The sequence below is a fragment of the Carcharodon carcharias genome, chromosome 2 (genome assembly GCF_017639515.1).
Source record: "Carcharodon carcharias isolate sCarCar2 chromosome 2, sCarCar2.pri, whole genome shotgun sequence".
Taxonomy (NCBI): Eukaryota; Metazoa; Chordata; class Chondrichthyes; order Lamniformes; family Lamnidae; genus Carcharodon; species Carcharodon carcharias.
In genome coordinates this window covers 56,570,678-56,597,595 of record NC_054468.1, presented here as the reverse complement: position 1 = coordinate 56,597,595, position 26,918 = coordinate 56,570,678, and the positions used below count along the sequence as shown (strand labels likewise).

Sequence of the window (26,918 nt, the reverse complement as noted above, 5' to 3'; positions counted from 1 at the left end):
GTCCATGTTTGGATCAAGGCTGTAATGAGATTAGGAGCTGTCAGAATGCAAATGGAGCATCACTAGGCATGCTATTAGTGAGTATGCTTATTGATGACCCCCTTCTGTCACATTGTTGATGATTGAAAGTATGGTGCTAATTGGCCAGACGGATTTGCATTGCTTTTTGTTGATCTGCTTTCACAGATTCTGCTGGTGCTGAGAAGTTGTTTGCTAGTTGCAGACGTGAGTTGCTGAAATGCAGAATGTGTCTGCTGTCAGGAAAAGCCATTTGTCAGAGCTATGCATAATCCAAATTTCCAATCTATGTTAAATGAGTGAAGGAGAAGCAATTAACCGCAGTACCCAACATATATTGTGTTAATATTTAAAGAGGTTGTCCCTATGGATAACCAAGGGTGTGGCCCAGAAGGTGGCCACAGAGTACCTATCATGCAACTTGATCTGCCTGGCATCTCCATACCAATTCTCCTCCTCCAAGCATGTCATAAAATGGGATCCCTATACCCTGTACATAACTATTGATCCTGGGGATAAAACAAAATTACATCAGTTGACACAATTAATGGTCCTAGCTTTCATAATCTTTGAAAGTAATGCATTCTCAAACTTACTGAGTTCAGTTTATTTGATTAAAATAGTTACATAAATTAGCATCACCTACCATGACTGTTGGTAATTATATAAAATGATTTTCTTTTTATAAACCTGACTATGATATTGATTATCATTGGATTCCATGAATAGTGCACAAGGTTGAAAGAAATTCAGTAATGGGCTTCTTATTAATATGAAAATTGTAATAATTGATCATTAAAATTTATTTAACATCATTTAGTTATGGAAATAATTTCAAATTATTGCAACTGGAGATTCTCTGATGAATGTCTTTTCCTTCATCTGTCTCCTTCCCATGGAATTAAAAGCTCTGTAGTGATACAAAAGAGTCCTGTTTCTTTCACTGGCCTCATTTTAAAGGGGGAGTGCCATACACAGTCCAGGGGCTGTTAGTATCATAGATAACTAAACTCTTCCTGTGCTTTGCGCAAAAACTTGGTTAGAACTTCATTCCAATCAATTGCTGTTTTTGTTCAGATCAAGCCTCACCAGCTGACTGTGTCACTTAAGACTCAGTTTTAGGCACATTTTACAGCTTGCATTCTTTGCATTCCTAGCCCACAACAGTTAAATAGATTGCTGGAAGTGCATGGTTTCAACAGAAAGTTTCCATTGCCTTTTACTTCTCATAACCATGACTACAGTGTACTGTGTGTTACAATACAAAGGCAGCAGGAACCTTCAGAGTAAGTTGATCACAAGTACGCCTACTGGGACCAGCATGCAGGTAAAACAATATCTCTAACTTACTCATGTTTCTTTTGGTGCAAGAAATAGCAATTGAGAAATAGATTTTTCAGTAGTTCTTAGCTGTCATTTGTTTCATTCGATTTAGATACTGCATGAAACTTTCAATGAGGTTTGGCCTGAATGACTCTTCTATTATTTGAATTTTACAACCAAAATTTAATTTGCTTTTGCTAATGTAAAACAATGCAACAATGTAAACTAGCCAAACCAGGCTTTCATGAATTTCACAGTTTAGCATAACAATGAACAATCCTTTGGGTCACACAAGTAACTTTTATAAATTGAGGACCAGCTCCAAGCTAGTTCGGATCACAGCTGACTTTGTGTGTGTCCTTACTGCATGTTTCGCACTTGATAGTGCACTTTTAAAATTTGTATATTTTTTCAAAATGTATTTCAAGAGACCACTTAATGCAAATAAACCAGATTATAAATTGAAACAGAAAAAGAGAATTAAGAATTAATGCTTGAGGGGCAACATTTAACAAAAGAGTTCTGTCAAGAAAAAAATTACATGTTGTTTTTCATATTGTTAAAGTAGTGATATATGTGTTGAACCTGATTTTACAGGGACCATATTGACAAGATAATTATGCATGGTAGTACTTCAGTTTAACCTGCTTATTTGTTTGATTTGCTTAATTTTCAATTTTTTTCAATCCTATTTTGGACTAACATAATCTCAGTGTGTGTTGGCATAGCTTTATTAAATTTCCAATAGCAATGATGGCAGCATGTATATAGCACTGTGAATTTAACTTAAAAGGATGGATACCGAACCTAAGGAGATATTAGAAAGGTTGACCAAAAGCTTGGTCAAACAGGTGAGTTTTTAAGTAGGGTCTTTAAGATGAAGAAGCAGAGGGGTTTTATGGAGGGAATTCCAGAGAGTTAGGGCAAAGGAAGGAGTGAATGTTCAAGGACAAAGGCAGGTGTAGAGTCTGATGAGGACTCTAATGATGGATGATATTACAGATATAGGAGGGGCTAATTACAAACTATAGGGAAAAACTGGATAATGTAGAAGAGCAGAGGGATTTTGGGGTTCATGTTCACAAAACAATAAAAGTGACACCTCAAACTGATGAAGGCATAAAGAAAACTAATGAAATGCTCAGTTTTATGAAAAGAGGTCTAGCATATAAAAGTTGATATAATGGTGAATCTGTATGAAGCCTCAATAAGACCACAGCTGGAGGACTGTGAGAAATTTGGGGCTCTATCCACCAGGATGCTGTCTGATTTAACTTGTTTTTGGCTTTGAACAAATTAAGACCAATGTGTTGCACCTGTCTGTAATTATACTATTGCATTCCTTTTAAACTCCAGTGCACGCATGTGTAAATGTTTCAACTATGCGATACATAAATTCTGTTTTATTGTTAAATACACTAAAACAGCGAAAATAGATTGTTTAAAAAATATTCATACTTCTGAAGTGGAAAAGACATGCACATTTAAAAAATAGTTTTCACTTCAGAAGGGACAAACAGCAAAAATGTTGCATCTTTAATGGATGGTCTCCATTTTTTGTGGCAAGACAGATGTCTGGCATGCACCATGTTTGAGACTCCAAAAGAAATTGCTAAGAAACCAACGTAGAAGTTTGGATTGTTGTTATATAGAATTTATGCTGTCTCCATTGGGAGAAAACCAGCTTAGCCAAAATTAGAGAATATGGGCATAAGTTTGCATATCCATGACTTAAAATCAATGGAAAAGGGTATTCAACAATGTGTAAAATGGCTGCTGATATACTTTTGCCCATTTTGCACGACTGCCTAAGATGATTTTTACCCCAAGGGACTTCCAAGCATGTGCATGGGCACTCCTGGAATTTAACTAGCTAAAATTGTCTAGACTACCAACAGGGTAGGCATTCTTCTTTTTATAATGATAATTTAATTAAGCATCCTTTGCTTAATAATTTTCAATTATAAAAGATTATTTGTAAATCTTAAAGTTAGTAAGCAGGAAAAATATCCTGATTGATAGTATCTCCCATGCAAATTTAAGAGTTCAATATTTCTGGAAAATTCTTAGTCAAATATCTTCTCCTTTTTAAACCTTTTCATCTTTTTTCCAACAACTTAACGCTCTGCATCATGGCAGCTCCTGTGAGGAAGCCCTTATGCCAAAAAATAAGGTCTTCTCCACTTGTCTCCATAAAAGTTTTTGGTTTATTTTTCATTAAGGCACAGCTACTTCACGTTATTCAGCAGGAAAACAAAACAATTTATAATTGAATTTTATGTATTGCTTTGTAATATGACATTTGGAGTGAATATTGAATAGTAATTCTTTTATCTACCATGACTCCTTTCACTGAATTGAAAACATTCTGTGTCTTCTTTGTGAGGTGATCTTCTGTTCTTTGCTGTTACTTGAAAACTTTGCTGCACTCATAATTATTTAACTACACTAGCTTTTTTGTTCTAAGTCTGTTAAATATAGTTAATGATTATGAAGGTCAAGCTCACTGGTGAATAATATGATATCAGTAAAACTATTGCGTGTAGAGGATCGAGGCAGCTTTCTAATGCCTACCTGCTGAGTTTGTCAGTTTAATGCCTGGTGGAATGAATAGTAACTATAGTGTCAGGTCCATTGTAATGGGCCTGGGAATCCTGTGGCTTTGGCTTTACATTAGAATTCCCATAATGGACTCCAGCAAAGCTGAAGGGGTATATGAAACAGTTTGAGTTTCCATCAGATGTGATGAAAGACAGTGAAGTCTTTATAATGTAGTATCTGCATTTCTTCTTTCTCTTAACACATTGGAACTGTTCTTTGTAAAAACCATAAGAAACTTTCATCACTGTTTAGAAGCACTTTGAAAAATGCTTTGAGTATAAATGAGCAATATATGTAATTTAAGGCTTTACAAATCTGTTATACAGTATAATACAGTGAAAAAGAATTGATGTCATAGGCTGCTTTCTAATAACACCATGCCACAATATGCAGGTAGTATAATGGTTGGGACAAATCTTGAAATTAATGCTTTGTGTTTGCAATTATTATTTTCTCCAATTTATTTCCAACTGATTAGCAATTAAACAATTGCATTTATATCAAATTTAGTGGCAGGTGAAATGCATCATTAAAGCTGTTGAGTTGAAAGGAAGTTAGTTCAAGAGTTTAGTTCAGATTGATCTCAAATACTCCAAAACTGGAGTTTGCTTCTGTAAAGCTAGGTATTCCTTATGGTGCTGATACACATATCAATATTAGGTTGACATCGATTTGTAAACTGGATGGATTTACTGTAATCAGCCAGGCCCAGGAGTGATGTACAGTGCTGTTACTCCACATTATAGTAAAATAAGATCAGTTTTAACAATGTGACAAGTATAATTGCTCATTTACTGGTATTGCCCTAAGCAGGCAGTTAGAATGAAACATAATTTATACCAGTGATAATATGAATTTTTAAGATTCAACGATTATCTCCCTTATTCTGTGGAAGTTGGCTTATCAAATGTTTTCTTAAAAGACAACTTGTGTATTTGAAATAATTTTATTTGCTGTGCAATGAACCAGGGTTTGTGGCAAGAAAATGCTACTTATTTAACTTGTAATAGATGCAACAGCATTTCTTTGGTCAAGTAAGAATAACAAACATTTATCTTTAGAAATATTAATTTTTATAATGGTTTTAGCGATCTTGTGAGAAAAATGAAGTGTATTAGCTATGATTATATCAGATATGTTTATCACAGTAAAAGAAAAATGAGAATTTTAAATATTTTTAACAAAACCACTGAAATTATATTTAACATTTGACCATCTTCCTCATTTGTTCAGTCCCACATGCAGCAAAGAGATTGCTATCACCCCAAGTGGGGAAAGCAGCAAGACCCTTGTCTCTTCGAGCACTGCAGTCTTACAGTGGGATGATCTTGCCCATCCTTTCGTACAAGGCCTGATTGCGGCTTGCATCTATAGTTTTTATTCCCCTCATTAGCATTAGCCATCTGCGGTTATGTTTTAGCATTGTTTAGTAGTTCTTTGGTTTTCAGAAAGTTTATTAATTTTCAAACACGTTTCAGTTTTTTGAGTGATTGACACAATTGCTTTAGTTGTAAATTTACCACATGACTCTGTACCAGTTGTCTATTTGTAGGTCTTATATGGACTTCCTTTATCATTACACTCAGTGGGAGGTGTGGTTAGCAGTTTATTGGTATAGATTGCACTCAGCAAATAACTATCTAAGACTGGTGCCTATATTATAACTATATCCTTTAATGGCTGAGGCAATTACGTTTGAAATATTTTCTTCTGAGCAGCAACCCGTCTGTTTGGACACTTCAGACAACAGATACTGGCAAAAATGGAGGGTCAAATATGAGGTAATGTCTTGCGGAGCTTGTTTGATCAGGTTGGCATTTGAAAGAGCCAAAAAGCTTGTTTGCTCTTTCAGCTGTGAGTGAAAGGTTTACAGTGCTAACTGTATGAGATTTGTATGTTGGTATTCAGACCATAAATATGGTTGCTACAATGTAACATTCCAGCCTTCCTGACCTTTTACAGATGCTGCTTAATCAAGTTTCATCCTTAAATCATTCAACTGAAATAATTCCCACATGAACTTTGTCACTCGTCTATGGCATTTGATTTGATTGGAAATGAAAGCAAAGTTCAATCTTTCATTCACCAGATGCTCTGTCATGGATTTGAACGTTCAGATGGGACATTTAAAGAGTATCCATCTGCAGCCTTTGGTGTGTAAAAGATGCCATGGTACCATTTGAACAAGAACAGGAAAGTTCTCTTGTTATTCTGCCCAGTATTTATCTCCCAACATCTCTGAAGCAGATCATCTGGTTATTTATCTCATTGCTGATTGTGGGACTTGATGTAGGCATTTGGCTATCATACCTCCTTATGTTACAACCATAACTATACTTCAAAAGTGTCTTATTATGTGATCAACCAATGCACTGACTCTGAAATTAACTGGGCTCCACTATAATTTTCAAAGACTGCATTCAAATTAATGATACTATTGTGCATTAAAACAGATGTCTTATTCTGCAATCTATTTTTTTCAGATAGCACATGAGACAGTGGAGTGATGTCACCTTTGCAAAATGAACATCATTTGGTTTAAACATTTGGTCCACATTCTTAAACTTTGAAGAATTGTCCATCCTGTCGACTTAATTGAGCATTCGGCTATGTAGACTTTTGCATTGACTTGGAATTGCCCACAATGCATCAACTTTTTGTTGTGGTACTAGGTCAGAAGGATCTGTCTCGTGCGGGAGATCTCTTCTCCTTGGAGGATACTGAAATTGAAGATTGTCTATCAGAAGCTCTTGAACAAATAAAAGAAATATCTTCCTCACCAGTAAGTGTCAGTAAACAGTACCATAAATTCAATATTAAAAACGCTTATCTTTTTTTATATTGATCTAATTTGTAACAACAAGCCAATACAACAGCACACCTTTTGACTGGTGAATTCAGATTACACTGGGTAAATGTAAAAATAATCACAACTGATATTGCTGTTTTATAGTTTAGATGTTTACAATAGATTAAAAAGTGATACTTAGCAAGCTGAAATTGTGTGCATTGTTTTAATAAAATTGAGTATAATTAGTAATGTTAAGTTCATCAATTTTTGGTATCTTGATATTGCTAATTGGTGGTCACAGCTGGTTTAAATTTTTTAAAAACCAGGTGCAATTTTCACATTCAGTATCAGGGCCTTAAGTTCATCTACTGTTGTTTTCCTTTAAAGTATTGTTTTGAACAAAATAAATCACCTTTAGTATTTCCTCATGATTTTGCAGTTGACATCACCCAAGCAGATGCTGGGATTTTATAAAGAATACCCATCATCCCTCACACTTTCCTTACCAAATATGAGATCACTTAAGCTTCAGAAAAGTGCTCTACTTGTAATGGGTACATTCGCTGAATTGGTTGTAAATATCAAATATTGAGTTAGATTTTCAACTTGTCACAAGTGGATTAAACTGTGGATTAAAACTGATGTAAATACTTGATTTACACAACACACTGGAAATTAAAATTGTGTGTTTTCCATGAAAGATGGTCGTTTAACACCTAGGCGGCAAGTTGAAAAACTACCCCCATGCTGTCACTTGCTTATGGTATGATGATTGTGTGTAGAGATCGAGAAAAACAGATGTTCAGATGCTAGCATTCCCATTCTCTCCTATGTGACCACATATGCTTGTTATCATTTCAATACCAACCTTCTAAATTGGTAAACAGAAATATTTTTATGGGTTATATGGCTGAAGTAGCATTAGCTACTTAGCTGTTTAATGGTGTCTTGGCTGATGGAGGGAACTCATGACTTGGGTCATCATTCTGGCCAGGTGTGTGGCTTTATGTACTTGTCCACACCACACCCAAACTCTTTGCCTCTTCATGATTTAATCACTGCAAAATTATGAGTACCTAATCTGCAGAAAGCTATTGGGAACTAAGTGTTAATAATAATATGGTTATTTTTTGTATCAGCATATGCATGTGAATTCTGACTAATTTTAATGTATACCATGAATTCATCTAACAATAATCTACTTTGAAATGATTGAAACATAGGCAATGTTGAGTGAAAGAAAGGGATATGGGAACAGTGAGGACACTTGGGATTAGGACTACTGCTCACACAGAAGATAAAAACTAATGGGGACTGTTTGCTTTTTGCAAGCTCAATAAGCCGCAATTCTACCTGCAGCAGTAACATTATTTGTCAGATGTCGTAACAACCTAGGTTGCTTTAAACTTAGTCCCCAGTGGGCAGTTTGCAATAAGATGACAAAAGAAATATGATTTAGATTGTGTTTTACAGTGACCAGAATAATTTTTAAAAAAAACTTCTGCGGCTGAAGTAAATAATGTAATGATATTTTGTTTTTCTGCTTTGTTAGGGCTATCTGACAAATGACAATGATCAGGCAGTGGTGGAAATCTGCATTACTCGAATCACTACTGCTATTAGGAAGACAAAATCTATTGAGAAGCATGGAAAGGCTCTAGTAATGTTGTGGGAATCGTGCTTAGAGCATAATCTGAAACCAGTCAGCAAGGATGAAGATACTCCACATGCTAAAATTGTTTCTGACATAATGAGTTGCATCTTTCAAGTAAGTTATGAGCAACACTTAATAATGTGTATAAAAAAATTAATTTACCTTTTATAAAACTTTGTCTTGACCATAGAACATTGTGATGGCATGGAAATGTAAAGTAAGTGTATTTGATTAGGTTGTAATGTTAGGTTATTTTTCTTTCTGATAATAGCGTTGAATACTAGATGCCCCTGATTTAAAATAATTATAGTATAGGAGGATGTTTTTATAACTAGTTTATCTTGTTCTGGAACCTGTGATCTAAGTATGGGGGTTGGAGGAAGTGTGGGCTCAGCATTCTCCTGTGGTACAGCAGGACTTGGGACCAGGTGTTGCATTAAATAGAGCTAAAGTCTGACAGTGGGGCTACTGGAATCTGGCAGTAATGGGGACAATCCAGCAACCTTGAGAGGAAGGGGAACCCAGGAGAATGGTATGCAAACTGCCTTTGGGCTTTTCAATATCAGTCTCCACCACCCCATTCCTCTCCCCACTGTGTTCCCACCCAACAGGCTTCTCCCTATGCTCATCCATAGTCTCTTTTGTCCCTTAAGGACCTCCCACCTCCTTTCCCATTATCAGCCTTTTCATATATTTGTTTCTGACTTAAAGCACTAAGGGTAAATTAATGAGCAGAAAAATTGCAGGGATAAAAACAAAAAAACTGCGGATGCTGGAAATCCAAAACAAAAACAGAATTACCTGGAAAAAGTCAGCAGGTCTGGCAGCATCGGCGGAGAAGAAAAGAGTTGACGTTTCGAGTCCTCATGACCCTCCTGTTCTGTTGAGTTTTTCCAGGTAATTCTGTTTTTGTTTGAGAAAAATTGCAGGCCCTCCCAGCTTGCTGCAAGAGCACAAAACATAAGAAACAGGAACTGGAGTAGGCCATTTGACCCTTCAAGCCTGCTCTGCCGTTCAGTAGGAATATGGCTGATCATCTACCTCAACTCCACTTTCCTGCACTATATCACCACATCCCTTAATTCTCTTTGTATCCAAAAATCTATCGACCTCTGTCTGAAAATACCGAATGGTTGAGCTCTCTGGGTAGAGAATTGCAAAGATTCATAACTCCTTGAATGAAGAAAGTTTTCCTCACCTCTGTACTAAATAGTTGGCCACTTATTCTGGCACTGTGACCCTGTGTTCTATTCGACAGTCAGGGAAAAACATTCTGTCAACATCAAGCTGTCAAGTTGAGGAATTTTGAATGTTTCAATTAAATCACCTCTCATTCTTCTTAACTCCAGGGAGTATGGCTAGGTTGCTCAATGTCTCATAGGACAAGCCCCTCATCCTAGGAACTGGTTGAGTGAATCTTCGTTACACTCCCTTTGGGGCAAGAATATCTTTCCTTAGATAAGGAGACCAAAGGTATGCACGGTACTCAAGATATGGGCCAGGATTTTCCGGCCCTGTTATGGTGGGACCCGCCGTGGGAGATTCAGTGGCCCAGCCAAAAGCTCATTGACCCTGGAGGTGGGCAGGGCTGGAAAATCCCACCCATGATCTCACCAAATATCCTGTATAGTTGTAATAAAGGTTCTTTACTCTTATGCTCCAATCCCTTTGTAAGAAAAGATAACATACCATTTATCTTCCTAGTTGCTTGCTAAACCTGCTTATTTACTTTCTGTGATTCATGTACAAGGATGTAGAAGTCTTCTGAATGCTAACATTTCCCAGTCTCACCATTCAAAAAATATTCTGCTTTTTCATTTTTCCTACCAAAGTGGATAACTGCACATTTTGCCATGTTCTTGCACACCTACCCAATCTGCCCATATCCCACTGCATCCTCGTTGTGTCCTCTCATCGCTTACTTGCCCACCTGACTTTGTATCATCAGCAAACTTGGACCAGTGTCCTCATCTAAGTCAATAACATAGATTGTAAATAACTGAGGCCCAAGTACTGATGCTTATTGTACCTCCATTTGTTACTGTCACCCTGAAAAAGTCTCATTTATTTATAATTTTCATTTGTATTCATACTCAAAATCCATTTGTTGACTGTTAACCAATTCTCAACCAATGCTAATATATTACCCCAGTCCCATGAGTCATGAGTCCTAATTTAGTGTTAGAATCTCCTGTGTGGCACCTTATCTATCTATACATCTTGAAAATTCAAATAAGGTATATCATTGGTTCCTCCCTCTCCCCCAGTCCCCCCGCAATTATCTATTTTCCTAGTTACATCCTCAAAAAATACCAACAGATTTGTCAAATGTGATTTTCCTTTCACAAAAAGGTTGGGGGAGGCGGTTTGATTGAGGTATTCAAAAAGGAATTGGATTTCTATCTTAAAGAATGTGCAAGATTACAGGGATAAGGCAGGGGATTGGGGTTAGGTAGAATGCTCTTTCGGAGAGCCAGTGCAGACTCGATGGGCTGAATGACCTCCTTCTGCACTGCAAACTTTCTGTGATTTTATGAAATGTATGTAGACTCTGCTTAATCATATGATTTTCTAAGTGCTCAGTTACAATGTCTCAAATAATAGATTCTAACATTATGCTATATTACTGATGTTTGGCTGACTGGTCTACAGTTCTCCACTTTCATCCTCCTTTCTTAAAAAGAATTGCAAACTCTAATTTTTGTACATTTCAGTTAATTTCCTGAAATGTATAAATTCATTTGCTGGTTGGTGTAATCTTCTTCCCAGAAGGTTGGTTGCCATGGATCTCCATCACTGTCTATCCTGTGTTGCCCTTACAAATTCCACTTAGGCCAATTGCACCCAGTATATTGTATTCATCATCCATTTTCTTTTCTGCTTCTTTCTCCCACGTTTTCTGTTGATCTTTCCTTCCAATAATTTTCTCTGCCTTCCATCTGCTATAATGATGTGACCAAAATATTGGCCCAGATCTTCCAAGGAGTGGCAATCATCGTCTGTTTGCCATTCCGCTTGAACTGTCCCTCGCCTCAATGCTGCTCTGTATTTCTTGCTAGGGCTTCCAAGGCCGATCTTTACCAGTTTTACCAGAAATGCAGAGTGTAGTGTCCCTTGGGGAATTCCGTAACAGCTAAATAGAGTGGGGAAAGACAGGACGTGCCCCATTCTTACGGCGCTAGCTGCCATATAGTAAGTTTAAAGGTACGGTTTGGATGTTAGTGGATGGGTGAATGGGTGAGTAGACGAATAAGTGAATTAATAAGGTGGATGAGATAATTGGCTAGGGTGGATGAGGTGGTACTAGGATCTATGGGGCAGTTGTGGGGATAGTAGGGTGGGTGGGGAGGAGTAGTCAGGGTGTCAGGGGTTAGCCGGGGTCAGTGTGAGTGATTTGGTGGAATGGGGGGGAGGGGTGGTCAGTTCTGGAGTTAGCCAGGAGTTAGACTAGGTTTTTCTTGTTTAACATTTCCTGGTTAACTATCTAGGTAAGTAAATCAGAGCTGTCCAAAGTCTCTGACTCTAACTCGGAGTTGGAGACTTTCGTGGACAGCCCCGGGGAGCAGGGGAATTGCGCATTGGAAGTTGAAACTTCCCAGGCAATTCCCATGTAGATCAGTGCGTCAGGACTTCCGCAGGGCCCCAATGCACATCTCTGGTTGTATGTCCGGTGTCCGATAATCCTGGGACTGGAAGATTTGTGCTATTGTATCTTTGTTTCTTTGATGTTCTGCACTAGTTTCCTTTTTTCCCCAGTCATTTCCAGTGCTTCCTCATTAGTATTTCTATCTGTGTAAGATATGTAGAACTGGAACACCCTCCTATATGTCTGCACTTCAAATGCATTCAGCTTATCTTTGTTTGTTGTCCATGTCTCAGAGACATATGTCATAGATGACAAGATGTAGCACCTCAGCATTCTTTTCCTAAGATTCCGGTTCACTTATAAATTAATGTATAACTTGCAATCAAGAAAATGTACCATCATGAGAGCTGGGGCAGGATCTTCTGGTCGGCGAGCTGGGGCAGGGCCCGTGCGTCAACGCGTAAAATGATGCGGGATGATGTCGGGTGGAACCCCCGATGTCACCCCACAACATTTCCATTTGCAGGTCGGCAGCTGTGCAGCCGAGTCAGCTGTGCGCCTGCTGACCTGTCAGCGGCCTATTGGGGCCATTGAGACGCTAATTAAAATCATTAATGGACCTGCCCGTCCAACTTTAAGGTTGGTGGGTAGGCCAGGAGCCCTTGCGGGCTTCAAAAAAAGCATGAAACGGGCAGGATGAGGTTTCATGAGGGTACTTAAATTTTTAATAAATGTTTCAGTTAAAGTTATGGACGTGTCCCAACTCGTGTGACAGTGTCACATGAGGGGACACGTCAGGGGTATTTTCATATCATTTTTTTGCAAATTTTAATTCGTAGCCAATCTCCCTGAGGCAGCACTTAGCTTCAGGGAGATCTGTGTGCTCTTTCGCATGAAAGAGGGCACTCCAGGCTGAGGGAATCCCCACCCCCACCACCTGCACAGGGAGCGCAGAGTGCTTTCTGGTGGACATCAAACTGGTCAGGTCTTAATTGGCCCGCTCACATAAAATGGCGTCGGCCCCCAATTGGGTGTGCCAATCGGAGGCGCGCCCAATGGGGGGAATTTTTTTCCCCTGGAGCTGAGTGGCCCTAGCAAAACCCAAACTAAGCATCAGTGTGCAGATTATTGCTCAATCAATCATTCCTTAAATCATTTCCAAGCCTTTACGTGAAAGTACTCTCAAAACCTTAAAAATGATTCAAAAGGAAAAGATTTATTTACTGAGCATACAAAGCCAAAGTAAAAGTTTTACTTTCTCAATGATGCCACAAAGTTGCATTAAGGTTTGTGGCAGCATTTTAATGTAACTACAGATTTTGCATATTATTTATCACTGTTTATAACTTGAGAGCAATGGTATTAAATTAATGCCACATCAAACTTCAGCAAACAATATGACACCATCTTGACAGCATATATGGAACTGGCACAAACTGTTCATCTTTGTTTAATATTAAAAATGTAACTTGAGATTTGATCTCATTGAGCTTTGTAAATGCATGTAAGTAAGTATGATCAGAGAGCAAGGCGAATCAATGCTGTTTAATCCAGAACTGCCAATTCTGTGTTGCTGTGAGCAGCTACTGGTGCTTAGTCAGTGCTTGTGGTTTAACTGCGTAAACTGGTTTTTGGTTTGGTTTAAATGAATCTGTTTTTCTTGTGGGATTATACATTCTTGCCCCCCCCCCCTCCCCCCCACAATGGTGAAAGAGATTCATTATGGTCAAACAAAGGTAATATATTTTTGAGTTTCTCATGGTAAATAGGCATCTCCCAAATTTTACACTGACCTTGTTATTCAAAGCTTCCAAAACCAAAGTGTTAATTGCTCTGAATGTTTATCCTTAAATCAAGGTATTATGCTAATCCCTTGTTGCCTGGCAGTAATGGGTGCATTTAAACATGGGAAATGTAAGAAAGCTTTCAGTTAGTTTATGTTATCCCTTGGCATACTTCCTTATTTTATTTTTTTGCCTTTCTATATTTTCATTCTTGTTCTAAGGACTTTGGTAACCAGATTTTCCACACTCTCTCTAGTTATTTGAACATGTGTCTTTAGGGATAGAAGTAATTTTCCTGCAGTACTACATTTAGCTTGGCAGAACTAAATCATGAAAAGAAAATGGAACAAAATTTAAATTAATGTAATTGTTAACATTTGCATTCATAATAGCGGTAACACAGAAATGTACAATGTAAATGTGACAAATACGTCATGACTTCAAAAGAATAATGTGTGGCGGATAAGCCTTTCACCCAGAATAATGTGGGTGAGTTTGCAGTGGCGGACTGTGATCTCCAAGTCATAGCTTGATATCTCCCCACGTTCCTCTGGCACCATCTCTTCCTTCAAGCCAGCTTTCATCCTCCCAGCCCTCATTTATTGTCATGTATCACCCTTCCAAGGCCCAGGCATAGGAATTTATTCACTGACATTGTCTTCAGTTCACCTCCTTATGATCTTAAGACGTGGGAGGCCATTTGGCCCATTGACTCTGCTCCACCATTCAATGAGATCATGGCTGATCTGATTATCCTGAACTTTACTTTCCTGCTTTTTCCCCATGACCCTTGATTGCCTTACTGATTAAAAATCTGTCTATCTCAGCCTTGAATATACTTAATAACCCAGCCTCTACAGCCCTCTGTGGTAAAGAATCCCACAGATGCACTACCCTCTGAGAAAAGAAATTCCTCCTCATCACTGTCTTAAATGGGTGACCCCTTACTCGGAGGTCGTGCCCCCTGGTCCCATACTCTTGCACAAGAGGAAACAACCTCTCAGCATCTACCCTGTCAAGCCCCCTAAGAATCTTATATGTTTCAATAAGGTCACCTCTCATTCTTCTAAACTCCAATGAGCACTGGCCCAACCTACTCAACCTCTCCTCATAAAAAAATCCCTCCATACCCGGGATCAATCTAGTGAACATTCTCTGGACTGCATCCAATGTCAGTATATCTTTCCTTAGATAGAGGAACCAAAACTGTTTACAGTATGCTAGGGGTAGAATTTTCCCCCTGTTGGGGGGGAAGTTGAGGAACGGGCGCATGGAGGCACACCTCTGATCAGCGCCCCCGACCGGGGTCGCACCACCATTTTATGTGGGCGGGCCAATTAAGGCCTGCCCAGCGTTGCGTCCACATGGAAGCGCTATGCGCTCCCTGTGCGGAGGCGGGGGGTATTCCCTCAGCAGAGAGCGTATTCTTTCACGCATGCGTATGAAAGAGCGCACTCATCTCCCTGAGGCTAAGTGCTGCCTCAGGGAGATTGGTTCTACAATAAAAAAAATTAAAAATAAAGAAAAAAAAAATCCCTGACATGTCCTCTCATGTGACACTGTCACATGAGTTGGGACATGTCCATAACTTTTAAAGACACTATAATTAAATTTTAAGAAACCTACATGAAACCTCATGCCACCCGTGGATGAGGTTTCATGCTTTTTCTAATGCCCGCCAAGGCTCTTGGCCTGCCCGCAAACCTTAAGGTTCGACGGGCAGGTCCATTAATTACTTAAATGCCTCTGTCAATGGCCTCAATTAGCCATTGACAGGTCGGCGGGCGCACAGCTGATTTTGCTGAGCCCCCGCCTACCTCAAAGTTTAATTGGGGCACGGTGACGTCAGGAGTTCCGCTTGCCGATGGGAAAATCCTGGCCTAGGTGTGGTCTAACTAGTGCCTTATATAGTTGTAGCAAGATTTCCCTATTTTGTACTCCATTGCCTTTGAAATAAAGACCAACATTCCATTTGCCTTCCCTATTACCTGCTGAACTCGTATGCTAGCTTTTTGTGATTCATGCACAAGGGCCCCCAAACCCCTCTGTGCTGCAGCTTTCTGCAGTCTTTAAATAATATTCAGCTCCTCTATTCTTCCTGCCAAAGCACATAACCTTGCATTTTCCTGCATTATATTCCATCTGCCAAGTTTTTGCCCACTCACTTAACCTGTCTATATCCCTCTGTAGACTCTTTGTGTCATCCTCACCACTTGCCTTCCCACCTATTTTTGTGTCATCCACAAACTTTGCGGCAGTTTATCCAAGGCATTAATATATATTGTATATAATTGTGGGCTCTGCACTGATCCCTGTGGCACTCACTAGTTACAGGTTGCCATCCTGAAAAGTCCCCCCTTATCTGTCTTCTATTAGCTAGCCAATCCTCTATCCATGCTAATATACTACCCCTAACACCATGGGCTCTTATTTTATGAAGTAGCCTTATGTGTGGTACCTTATTGAACACCTTTTGGAAATCCAAATATATTACATCTACTGGATGTAATGCTGACTCTGTTTGATTATATTCTATATTTCTAAATGCTTTGCCATTACATCCTTTATAATGGACTCTAACATTTTCCTAGTGACAGATGTTAAGCTAACTGGCCTATAGTTACCTGTTTTTTTTTGTCTCCCTCCCTTTCTGAATAAGGGTGTTACATTGGAAGTTTTTCAATCTTCTGGGACTTTTCCAGAATCTAAACATATAAAAATGACATGTCAAGTGAATCCTCATTTTTTGTAATTAATTTCCACTTGAACTACTCTAGCGTGTTCTCCATTTTAATTCGACCCCAATTTAATATAACCTCCCCCACCCATTTCCACGGCTGAGACAATTTATGATGGCCCCTCATCTTTGTAGCTTTCAAGGCTAAACCATTTGCAGCCATCTTCAGCCATACTTGCCAAATGATCAATCCATCTTGATCTCCTCCTGAGGTCCCCAATATCACAGATGCCAATCTTAAGCCAATTTGATTTGCTCCACATGATATCAAGAAAGGGCTGAAGGCATTGGACACAGCAAAGGCTATGGGTCATGACAATATCCCACAATAGTACTGAAGGCTTGTGCTCCTGAACTAGCCACACCCCTAGCCAAGTTGTTCCAGTACAGCTAGAGCAGTGGCATCTACCTGGCAATGTGGAAAATTGCTTGGTTATGAGCTTTCCACAGATAACAGGGCAAATCAAATCCAGCCCGATCAGTCTAACTCTCGACCATCAGCAAAACCGCTATCAAATGGCTCTTATACAGCAATAACCTGCTTACTGATGCTCAGTTTGGGTTCCACCAGGGCCTCTTGGCTCTAGATCTCATTACTGTCATGGTCCAAACATGGACAAGAGAGCTGAATTCAAGAAGTGAGGTGAAAGTGACTGCCCTTGTCATCAAGGCAGAATTTGACTGTGTGTGGCTTCAAGGAGCCCTAGAAATATTGAAGTCAATAGGAATCAGGGAAAAGTCTCTCCTGGTTGGAGTCATCCCTAGCAAAAAGAAAGATAGGTGTAATTATTGGTGGCAAAACATTTAAATCCCAGGTCATTGATTCAGGAATTCCTTGGGGGAGTATCGTAGACTGAAACATCTTGAGCTGCTTCATCAATGACCGTCTGTCATAAGGTCAGAAGTGGGGATGTTCACTAATGATTGCACAATGTTCAGTACCATTCGCGACTCCTCATTTACTGAAGCAGTCCATGTTCATAGATAGCAAGGCACGGACATCATTCAGGCTTGGGCTGATAATTAGCAAATTACGTTCATGCTACACAAGTGCCAGACAATGAGCATCTCCAACAAAGAGAGAATGTAACCATCTCCTTTTGACATTACCATCACTGGTTCTTCCCTCAACACCCTGGGGGTTACCATTGAGCAGAAACTTAACTAGACTGGTCATATAAATACTGTGGCTATAAGAACAGGCCAGAGGGAATTCTGCAGCAAGTATGTCATCTCTTGACTCCCCAAAGCCTGTCCAACATCTACAAAGCACAAGTCAGGAGTGTGATGGAATACTGCTTACTTGCCTGGGCAAGTGTGACTCCAACAACATTCAAGAAGCTCAACACCATCCAGGACCAAGCATTCCAAATCAGGAGGTTTCCTTGCACATGTTTGACTTGATGCTATGAGACTGGAGTCAATGTTGAGGACTGTACACAACTGTATACCACTGTAGTGCCATCTCTACTGGAATATTCTGTCCCCACATAAGTGATGGTGGCGCCTGGGAAATTGGTGTAAGGTGTGATTCTTTGAGAATGACAATGTCAGGCTTGACTAATCTGTGGGACAGCTACCAGATGTTAGTTGGGATCAACAGGGTGCGGTGCGCTGTTGTTATTTTCAGCACCTAAGTTGATGCCGGGTGGCCTGGTTTTATCCCTTTTTGACTTTTCTGCAGTGGTATGGTACAACTGAGTGGTTTGCTAGACCATTTCAGAGGGCTTTTAAGAGTCAACCACATTGCTCTGGGGCTGGAGTCACATGCAGGCCAGACCTGATAAGAATGGCAGATTTCCTTCCCTAAGGTACATTAGTGAACGAGATGGAATTTTACGACAGTTGATGAGAGTTTCTTGGCACTTCCTACTAGTCACAGTAGAAAGCTACTGAGACTAGCTTTCAATTCCAGATTTTTATTAATTAATTGAATTTAAATCCCACCAGCTGCAGTGGTGGGATTTGAACCAGTGTCCCCAGGGCATTAGCCTAGGCTTCTGGATTACTAGTCCAGTAATATTACTACTATGCCAACATCTCCCCTTAATGTCTGTTGATAATTTTTCTAACATATCACCCCTCCCCAGCTTTAACTGTTTCTTTAACCAATACTATGACCCTGCTTTTTTTATTCCTTCTCTATCTCATCTGAAAATCCTGTAACCAGGAATGTTCAGCTTCTGCCTTTCTTTAAGCCACGTTTCAGTAATACCCGGGATATCATATTTCCAGGTTTGTGTCCAGTTCATCTGCCTTATTCACTGGACTCCTTGAGCATGGCCAAACTCATTTGTTCTCTATTTTCTAGCCTTTGTCTTCTCTAATTTCCACACTTGCTTACTCATTTTCTGCCTGCCATCTCCAGGTTTGCTTTTCTTCCTTCTGTATTTACTCCCACTCCCTGCAAAACTAGTTTAAACTCTCCCCAGAAGAACTAGTATACCTCCTGATGATGATATTGCCATGAGCTAGACGATGTACTGGGCCTAGTCTGCTCCATTTGAGGTCTGGATGGAAGCTGGTCAATTCATTGTGCTTAATCTGCCTGCACTGAGAATCTTTTTACTTAGTGGGAAGGTTTGAACTTCATGTTGATTTTTCTTTTATCAATGTTTTTAGCAGTTAAAGCTGGTTATATTTTTCATAGTGAATCAATAGCAGAGAGAGAAGCTGAGTTGGTGTGTAAATATATCCTGAGCACTCTTTTATCTTTCTGAGCAAATAATACTGTTATTAAATCATGACCACCTATGGGGATACTCTTTCTTTAGTGGCAGCCTGCTTCTTCCTGTGTACATAGCAATCTGTGGGAAATCATTGAACCTCACACCCTAATACTGGTGATATTTTATGGTTATGTTCTTATTACATTTTCTCCCAATGCATTCTTTGAATTGTCTTAGAATTTGGTGTTTTGTTTGTTGCATTTATTCCAACTATTATGCATTCAAATAAAGCCAACATATATAGATTATTCTAATATTTCCCCCTTGAGGGCGCTATAGCCTTATTTATCTCCAGTTCACTTCCAATATGGTGCTAGGAGAAATATTTGGCTGCTTGTTTGTAATTTGCTTCTCCAATTTATTGTGGTGCTTTTCCCTTTGTTCTAGCACTGACAGCAAGCAGAAATTAAAGTGATAATTTTTGTAGTGTCATTTGTGTTAGCCAACGTTAATATAAATTGTATTTTATTTTAGCAAGAAGAACTTAAAACTTAATTTAAAAATTCTGTGCTGTATCATGTGAGTTAGAATGAGGTTTTTTTTTAAATCTAAGCAGTTGGCATAAAAATTCAAATATCTCATTGCACAAAAAGTTTAACAATCCCTATTATTTAGTATTCATTAGGCTCCTACCAAGGAGAAGGTGCTAAGAAAACTGTAAGATCTGAAGGTGGATAAATCACCTGGACCAGATGGATTACACCCCAGAGTTCTGAAGGAGATAGCTGAAGAGATAGTGGAGGCGTTAGTAGTGATCTTTCATGAATGACTTGAGTCAGGGAGGGTCCCAGAGGACTGGAAAATCGCTAATGTAACACCCCTGTTTAAGAAGGGAGTGAGGCAAAAGACGGGAAATTACAGGCCGATTAGCCTGACCTCGGTCGTTGGTAAGATTTTAGAGTCCATTATTAAGGATGACATTTCAGAATACTTGGAAGTGCATTGTAAAATAGGGCAAAGTCAGCATGATTTCATCAAGGGGAGGTCACGCCTGACAAATCTGTTAGAATTCTTTGAGGAGGTAATGAGTAGGTTAGACAAAGGGGAGCCAATGAATGTTATCTACTTGGACTTCCAGAAGGCCTTTGACAAGGTGCCGCACAGGAGGCTGCTCAGTAAGATAAGAGCCCATGGTGTTAGAGGCAAGGTACTAGCATGGATAGAAGATTGGCTGTCTGGCAGGAGGCAGAGAGTGGGGATAAGGGGGTCCTTCTCAGGATGGCGGCCGGTGACTAGTGGAGTTCCGCAGGGGTCAGTGTTGGGACCACAACTTTTCACTTTATACATTAATGATCTAGATGAAGGAACTGAGGGCATCCTGGCTAAATTTGCAGATGATACAAAGATAGGTGGAGGGACAGGTAGTATTGAGGAGGCGGGGAGGCTGCAGAAGGATTTGGATAGGTTAGGAGAATGGGCAAAGAAGTGGCAGATGGAATACAACATGGGGAAGTGTGTGGTCATGCACTTTGGTAGGAAGAATAGACGCATAGACTATTTTCTAAATGGGCAGAGAATTCAAAAATCTGGAGTGCAAAGGGACTTGGGAGTCCTAATCCAGGATTCTCTTAAGGTTAACTTGCAGGTTGAGTCGGTAGTTAGGAAGGCAAATGCAATGTTGGCATTTGTTTTGAGAGGACTAGAATATAAAAGCAGGGATGTGCTGCAGAGGCTTTATAAGCTTTGGTTAGACCACATTTAGAATGTTGTGAGCAATTTTGGGCTCCGTATCTCAGGAAGGATGTGCTGGCCCTGTAGAGGGTCCAGAGGAGGTTCACGCGAACAATCCCAGGAATGAAAGGCTTAACATATGAGGAACGCTTGAGGACTCTGGGTCTATACTCGATGGAGTTTAGAAGGATGAGGGGGTATCTGATTGAAACTTACAGAATACTGAAAGGCCTGGATAGAGTGGACATGTGTAAGATGTTTCCATTAGTAGGAGAGACTAGGACCCGAGGGCACAGCCTCAGAGTAAAGGGAAGACCTTTTAGAACAGAGATGAGGAGAAACTTCTTTAACCAGAGAGTGGTGAATCTATGGAATTCATTGCCACAGAAGGCTTTGGAGGCCAAGTCATTGAGTGTATTTAAGACGGAGATAGATAGGTTCTTGATTGGCAAGGGGATAAAGATTACGGGGTGAAGGCGGGCGAATGGGGTTGAGAAACTTATCAGCCATGATTGAATGGCAGAGCAGACCCGATGGGCTGATTGGCCTAATTTCTGCTCCTATGTCTTAGGGTCTTATGGTCTAATCTTAAGCAGATGCAAGTGATTTGATACTATTTTAAAACATACTCTAGGATAGACCAGGGCAAACTATGGCTCTGATGCCCACATGTCCATCCTTGGCCTGCTGTAATGTTCCAGTGAAGCCCAAACCAAACTGGAGGAACAGCATCTCATCTTCCGATTATGCACTTTACAGCCTTCCGGACTTAACATTGAGTTCAACAACTTCAGACCATGAGCTCTCTCCTCCATCTTTACTACTTTTTTTAATCCAATTTTAAAGTTTTAATTTTACTTATATTTATTTATTCATTTTTAAAATCCTTTCCCCCCAATCCCCCCACAGGGCCATCTGTCACTCATTTCTATGTTGTGCTTTCACAGAGCACTGGCCCCTGTTCTGCTATTAACATTCTGCTATCTTACTTTAAGCCAGTTTACCTCTACCATTAACACTGCCTTTGTCTTGTGTCCATGACATTTTTGTTAATCTCTTCTAAACTCCCGCTTATCCCTGACCTTCTATCTTTCTCCACTTGCTCCACCCCCTCTTAAACAGTATAAAATCCATGACATTTCTACTTCTCTTTAGCTCTGAAGAAGTCATACGGACTTGAAACGTTAACTCTGTTTCTCACTTCACAGATGCTGCCAGACCTGCTGAGTTTTTCCAGCACTTTCTGTTTTTATTTCAGATTTACAGCATCTGCAGTATTTTGCTTCCAATTTATGTAGCTTTGTTTCCTAATTTTTCTCAATCCCTCACTATAGGTGCTGATTCTTGCTGAGGTTTGGTGTCATGGGTGCCGGCAGTCCAGGATTTGAACCCGGGACCTTCAGGTCTGCATTGGCACAGTAATAATCTGAAGAGTGCCTTCACTCACTAGAATAGATATACACACAAAAAACATTTTATATTATAAATTTCTATAGCGACATTTATAATGGTATCAGGAATGTGGAACTTCAGTTAAGTGGGGAAATGAGAAGAGCTGGGGTTGTTTTCCTTAGAGCAGAGAAAGTTAAGGGTTGCTTTAATAGAGGAGTTCAAGATCATGAATAGTGTTGATTAAATAAATAAGAAGAAACTGTTTCTGGTGCATTGGGGTCAGCAACCAAAGGACACAGATCTAAGGTAATTGCATATGGACCAGAGGGTAGCAGATATGTAGACCCAGAAAAAACTTAACCTACTATTTGCTGATGGACAAGGGATTGAAATATTGAAACATAATAAATGTTGCCATCTGCAACAAGACCTGTGACAAGTTGGACTGAAGGTCTCCACAAGCAATCAGTTTTACATTTTGAGCTGTGCATCTAAGTGATAGTTCTATGTGCACTTCTGAAAATAAGAGTTGGAAAAGCTTCTTCTGTTCCTGCTAGAGGTGCAGCTAAGATTTAGATTTTTAGAAGAAGGATGATGAAACTAATAGAAAGTGAACAGTGTGTGGTTTTAGGTTAGGGTTTTGTGTTTTGAGAAAATTGAAAATTAGGAACATGTTCCCTAACCGATGTGGAACAATCATTTACTGTTTGGACATACTGGAACAACGAGGAGCTTAGCACTCACAGGGAACAGACTACAGATGCACTTAGTAGCACCTCTTCTAAAATGTGCAATGAGGTTATTAAATCCCAGCTCTAGGAACAAGAGAGAGAGAGAGAGACACACACACACATCACTGTACCGCGCACAAGGTGCGGTGACTGCTTCTGAGATGCCTTTGGTCTCTCCACATTTTCTTTCTCTTTTCCTTACTGTTTTTACTTCTATGATTCTCGAAACAACATGTTGTTGCATTCATTTTAGCAAGACAAAAGCAAAATACCGCAGATGCTGGAAATCTGAAGTAAAAACAGAAAACGCTGGAAATAATCACTTGGTGCAGGCAACATCTGTGTTGAGAGAAAAAGAGTGACACTGGACTTGGATACCATTGTAAAGAGGGGTGATTAACTATTATTCACATTAAGCCAGGAGAGTGTGAAAAAGAGACAATGTTTGGCTTTGTTATTGTATGCAATGCATCAATATGGTGGTATAATTATCATATTTTTTTCATGCTTATTTGTAGCTAAATTTATCTTTATTATAATTGTTTGTTTCTTGGGCTTTTATGGCTGTTCCCCTCTCCCACCCTCCAAACAATTTCTGTACCCAGATGTGGCCCTCTGGCCGAAAGGTTTGCCTACTAGGAAGTTCCCTGTGACCTTGTTCATGAGGACCATCCAGTGGGCCTAAGATAGGTCTATCTAAGACTAACAGAGAGGCAAAGATTCAGGGAAGGGCCACCCATGACCTGGGGCACTTAGTAAGCAGAGCAAGAGCATTCCGCATGGCCATTAGCCAGGAGGTCATCTACATCAGAAGTGAAGCCAGAGCATTTCAATTGGATTGTGGGCAACAAAATTAACATAATAACAAAAAATGGAATATCTGCTGCACCTTAGTACTTCAGTGGGCACTGCAGTTGTTTACATGCCATGGCCTGAAAAAATGGGAGGTGGAGTCACCCACGATAGCATTGGCTGCCGCTGGGCAAACCAATCTGTAGAGAAGCCTCTCATACTGGATTTAGGCCCTTTATTTGCATATGCAAAATGTCTAACACTTGCTTTGAATGTGTATAAAGAGTGACTCTTGTTTATCTTTTCCCAAGATGACAGAATGCGCACTCCCTAGCTAGAAGTGAGTACATGTTTTCTACTGGCCTGTTTGGGGTCTTGAATACCCACACAGCACCTGAAAAATAGCTTTGCACAAGAACATTTCTAGGCCTGAGAGGATTGGAAATTTGAAATAAAAACAGAAAATGGAAGAACTTAAAAATATTCATCAGCATTTGAAAGCAGAGAAATTGATATCTTGAACGGTGTCAGACATTCTGCTTTGTTGTATTTTTTTCATAACCAGTGGTTTTTTGTCATAATTAATACTTATACAGTAGTTTTTTTAAAAAGGGATTTATATATACAAGAATCCATATGATACTCCAAATTTTTAAAGGTTCCTTACTGAAGTAAAGTAGATCCAGTGACTTCATGTAGATCTTTCAGCAATATACTCATTTTAAAATGGTACATTGTGTACTGCAGTCTGTACCTGTATTAGTGATGACTTTGTGGTGATGCTTCACACAAGAAACATGACTCCTGAGGTTTGTTAATTATTTATATTTACTTTGCAAAAAAAAATTGAGACCAACAACAAGCATATTAAGAAACTCATTGGAGCTGAAAGTGTACAAGTTTACCCATAGCAAAAGGAAATACACAATTTAAAAACAGAGCCATCAGGTGAAACACTTTATCTTTTGTCCGAAACTTGGATTTAATGTTGCTCATGGCTTTACTACTTTTTATTCTGGCATTGATGCAGCAGTCATATATGTATGTGTGATAGAAAAGGAAATAGAGGAGAGAGTATCTCCATTACAGAAGACAGTGGGCAAGCTTTTATCCAGTTTCTCTGTGTAGGACAGTACCCACTGTTTAAAGCGTTTGTGCAGTGCTGAAGATAATGTGGTACTCTCTTTTTGTAAGAGCTTTCACTGAAGATGTTTTCCTTTGTCAGGCTTGCTACCCTTGATACGGCAGTTGTATGCGTTCTTTGGCTAGGTGAGAGGCAAGGAAAAACTCATGGACATGAAGTAAAGCATAATCCTGCAACAAGGAAATGAACATGATATACCACTGCTTTGCAAACTACAGCAAGATCCTAAAGCTGACCATGACCAAATCTGTAAAAACGCTTTCAAACTTATCCACAGGAAAAATATTATCCGCTCATACATTGGCATGATTGGGGAGGTGATGGTGGAGTGGGAATGTCACTGGCTATTATTCCAGAGGCCCAGACTATTGCTCTGGGTTACAGGTTCAAATCCCGTCCTGGTAACCTGTAGAACTTAAATTCAGTTACTAAATCTGCAATTGAAAGCTAGTCTCAGTAATGATAACCATGAAACTATTGCTGTAAAAACCCATCTGGTTCACAAATGTGCTTTAGGGAAGGAAATCTTCCAATCTTACCTGGTCTGGCCGACATGGGACTCCAGATCTACAGTAATATGGCTGACTCGTAACTGCCCTTTGACATGGCCTAGCAAACCACTAAGTTCAAGGGCAGTCAGGGATGGGCAACAAATGCTGGCTTTAATGCCTGCATTCCATTAAAGAATAAAGAAAAAGGAATCTGTATTCGTGCAATATGATCTGTAGAAAAATTCAACTCTTAGCTTTTCCACCATATGATCAATTTGACAAGCACATTGAATACATTAGGGTGAGGAACAGAACTTGTGAAAGTTAAGCATCTAAAGGCGGCATTTTTTGGTTTAAACTTGTCTAAGAATACACATTAATAAAACAGCAAATGCTTATTCCAGCAGTTTAGCATAAATTTCCCCTTTCCCAAGGGAGGACAATCTAAAAATTTTTACCTTGGCAGGCAGATGTACGCCCGACCTGCTCTAGCGTAAAATTATGTGCGTTGACATCGGGCAAGCGTCCCGAAATCAATGCACAGTTTCGCGATGTTTCTGTCGGCAGGCAGCGCACCCGCCAACAATTAAAAGACCTATTAAGGCCATTAAAAGAAATTTTTCGCTGCCCGTCCAACCTTATGCTTAGCGGGCAGGAGAAAAGGCCAAGTGGCCTTTGCACTTTTTAGGAAACCTCATCCACAAGGTGGGATGAGGTTTCCTAAAGCAGGTAAAAATAAAGTAAAGATATTAAAAATGAATTAATAACATGTCCATGCTCATGTGACAGATTCACATGAGAGAACATGTTTCATAACATTTTTAATTAATTTATTTTGTTTAAAAACCTCTTCATCTCCCTGAGGCAGCTCTGTCCCTCAGGGAGGTTATCAAGCACGCGATCTCGCCCCGCTCGCCTTCCCTCTCGCTCCACCCGCACAGGTAGCTCTGAGCGCTGCCACTCGTGTTTCATGTTGGGCGGGCCTTATTGGCCCCACCAGCCTGAAATCACCTTCCGGCCTCAAGTGTGAAGAAGAGCTTTCTGGTGAACATAGAGTTGTTTTCTTAGATGTAACTTAGAGAAACTAGGGGTCAATTCATTAAAGGAAATGGGCAGGAGTGGGAAGATTACAGGTGGTTGAGAGTCAGTGGCCTTATAATAAAAGTTGGTGGAAAATGCGCCACTGGTTATATGAAAGAAAATAAAGGAATCAGAGATATGAAAGTGAGAGATGGGTGGAAATTGATAGCTCAGCAAATGAAATTTTGAGTAAATTCAGAGCAAAACAATCATCAATGCAATATAAAGAAAGGGACCTGAGAATGACTCATAACAAAGAATGTTCAACATATTCTACAGGACCCCCTTGGGTTCCCATAATGACACCTTTTATCTACAGGATATGTGTGGAAGTTGTTCATGGTGAGAACCAATTCACCCAGGTGAAGGAAGGTGGAGATGGATGGAGACTGGT

General features: G+C 39.7%; 2 protein-coding genes across 2 annotated transcripts in view; one reads left to right on the top strand and one right to left on the bottom strand.

The window, feature by feature from the left end:
- LOC121271808 (pentraxin-related protein PTX3-like) overlaps positions 1 to 26,918 on the bottom strand; it is a 58,052-nt gene that overhangs the window by 9,292 nt on the left and 21,842 nt on the right. The gene's annotated exons all lie outside the window — the stretch shown is intronic.
- veph1 (ventricular zone expressed PH domain-containing 1) overlaps positions 6,587 to 26,918 on the top strand; it is a 244,254-nt gene continuing 223,922 nt past the window's right edge. Inside the window, exons 1-2 of the mRNA XM_041178084.1 lie at positions 6,587 to 6,724; positions 8,286 to 8,501. Coding sequence (XP_041034018.1) covers positions 6,587 to 6,724; positions 8,286 to 8,501 — 354 coding nt within the window. The remainder of the gene's footprint in view (positions 6,725 to 8,285; positions 8,502 to 26,918) is intronic.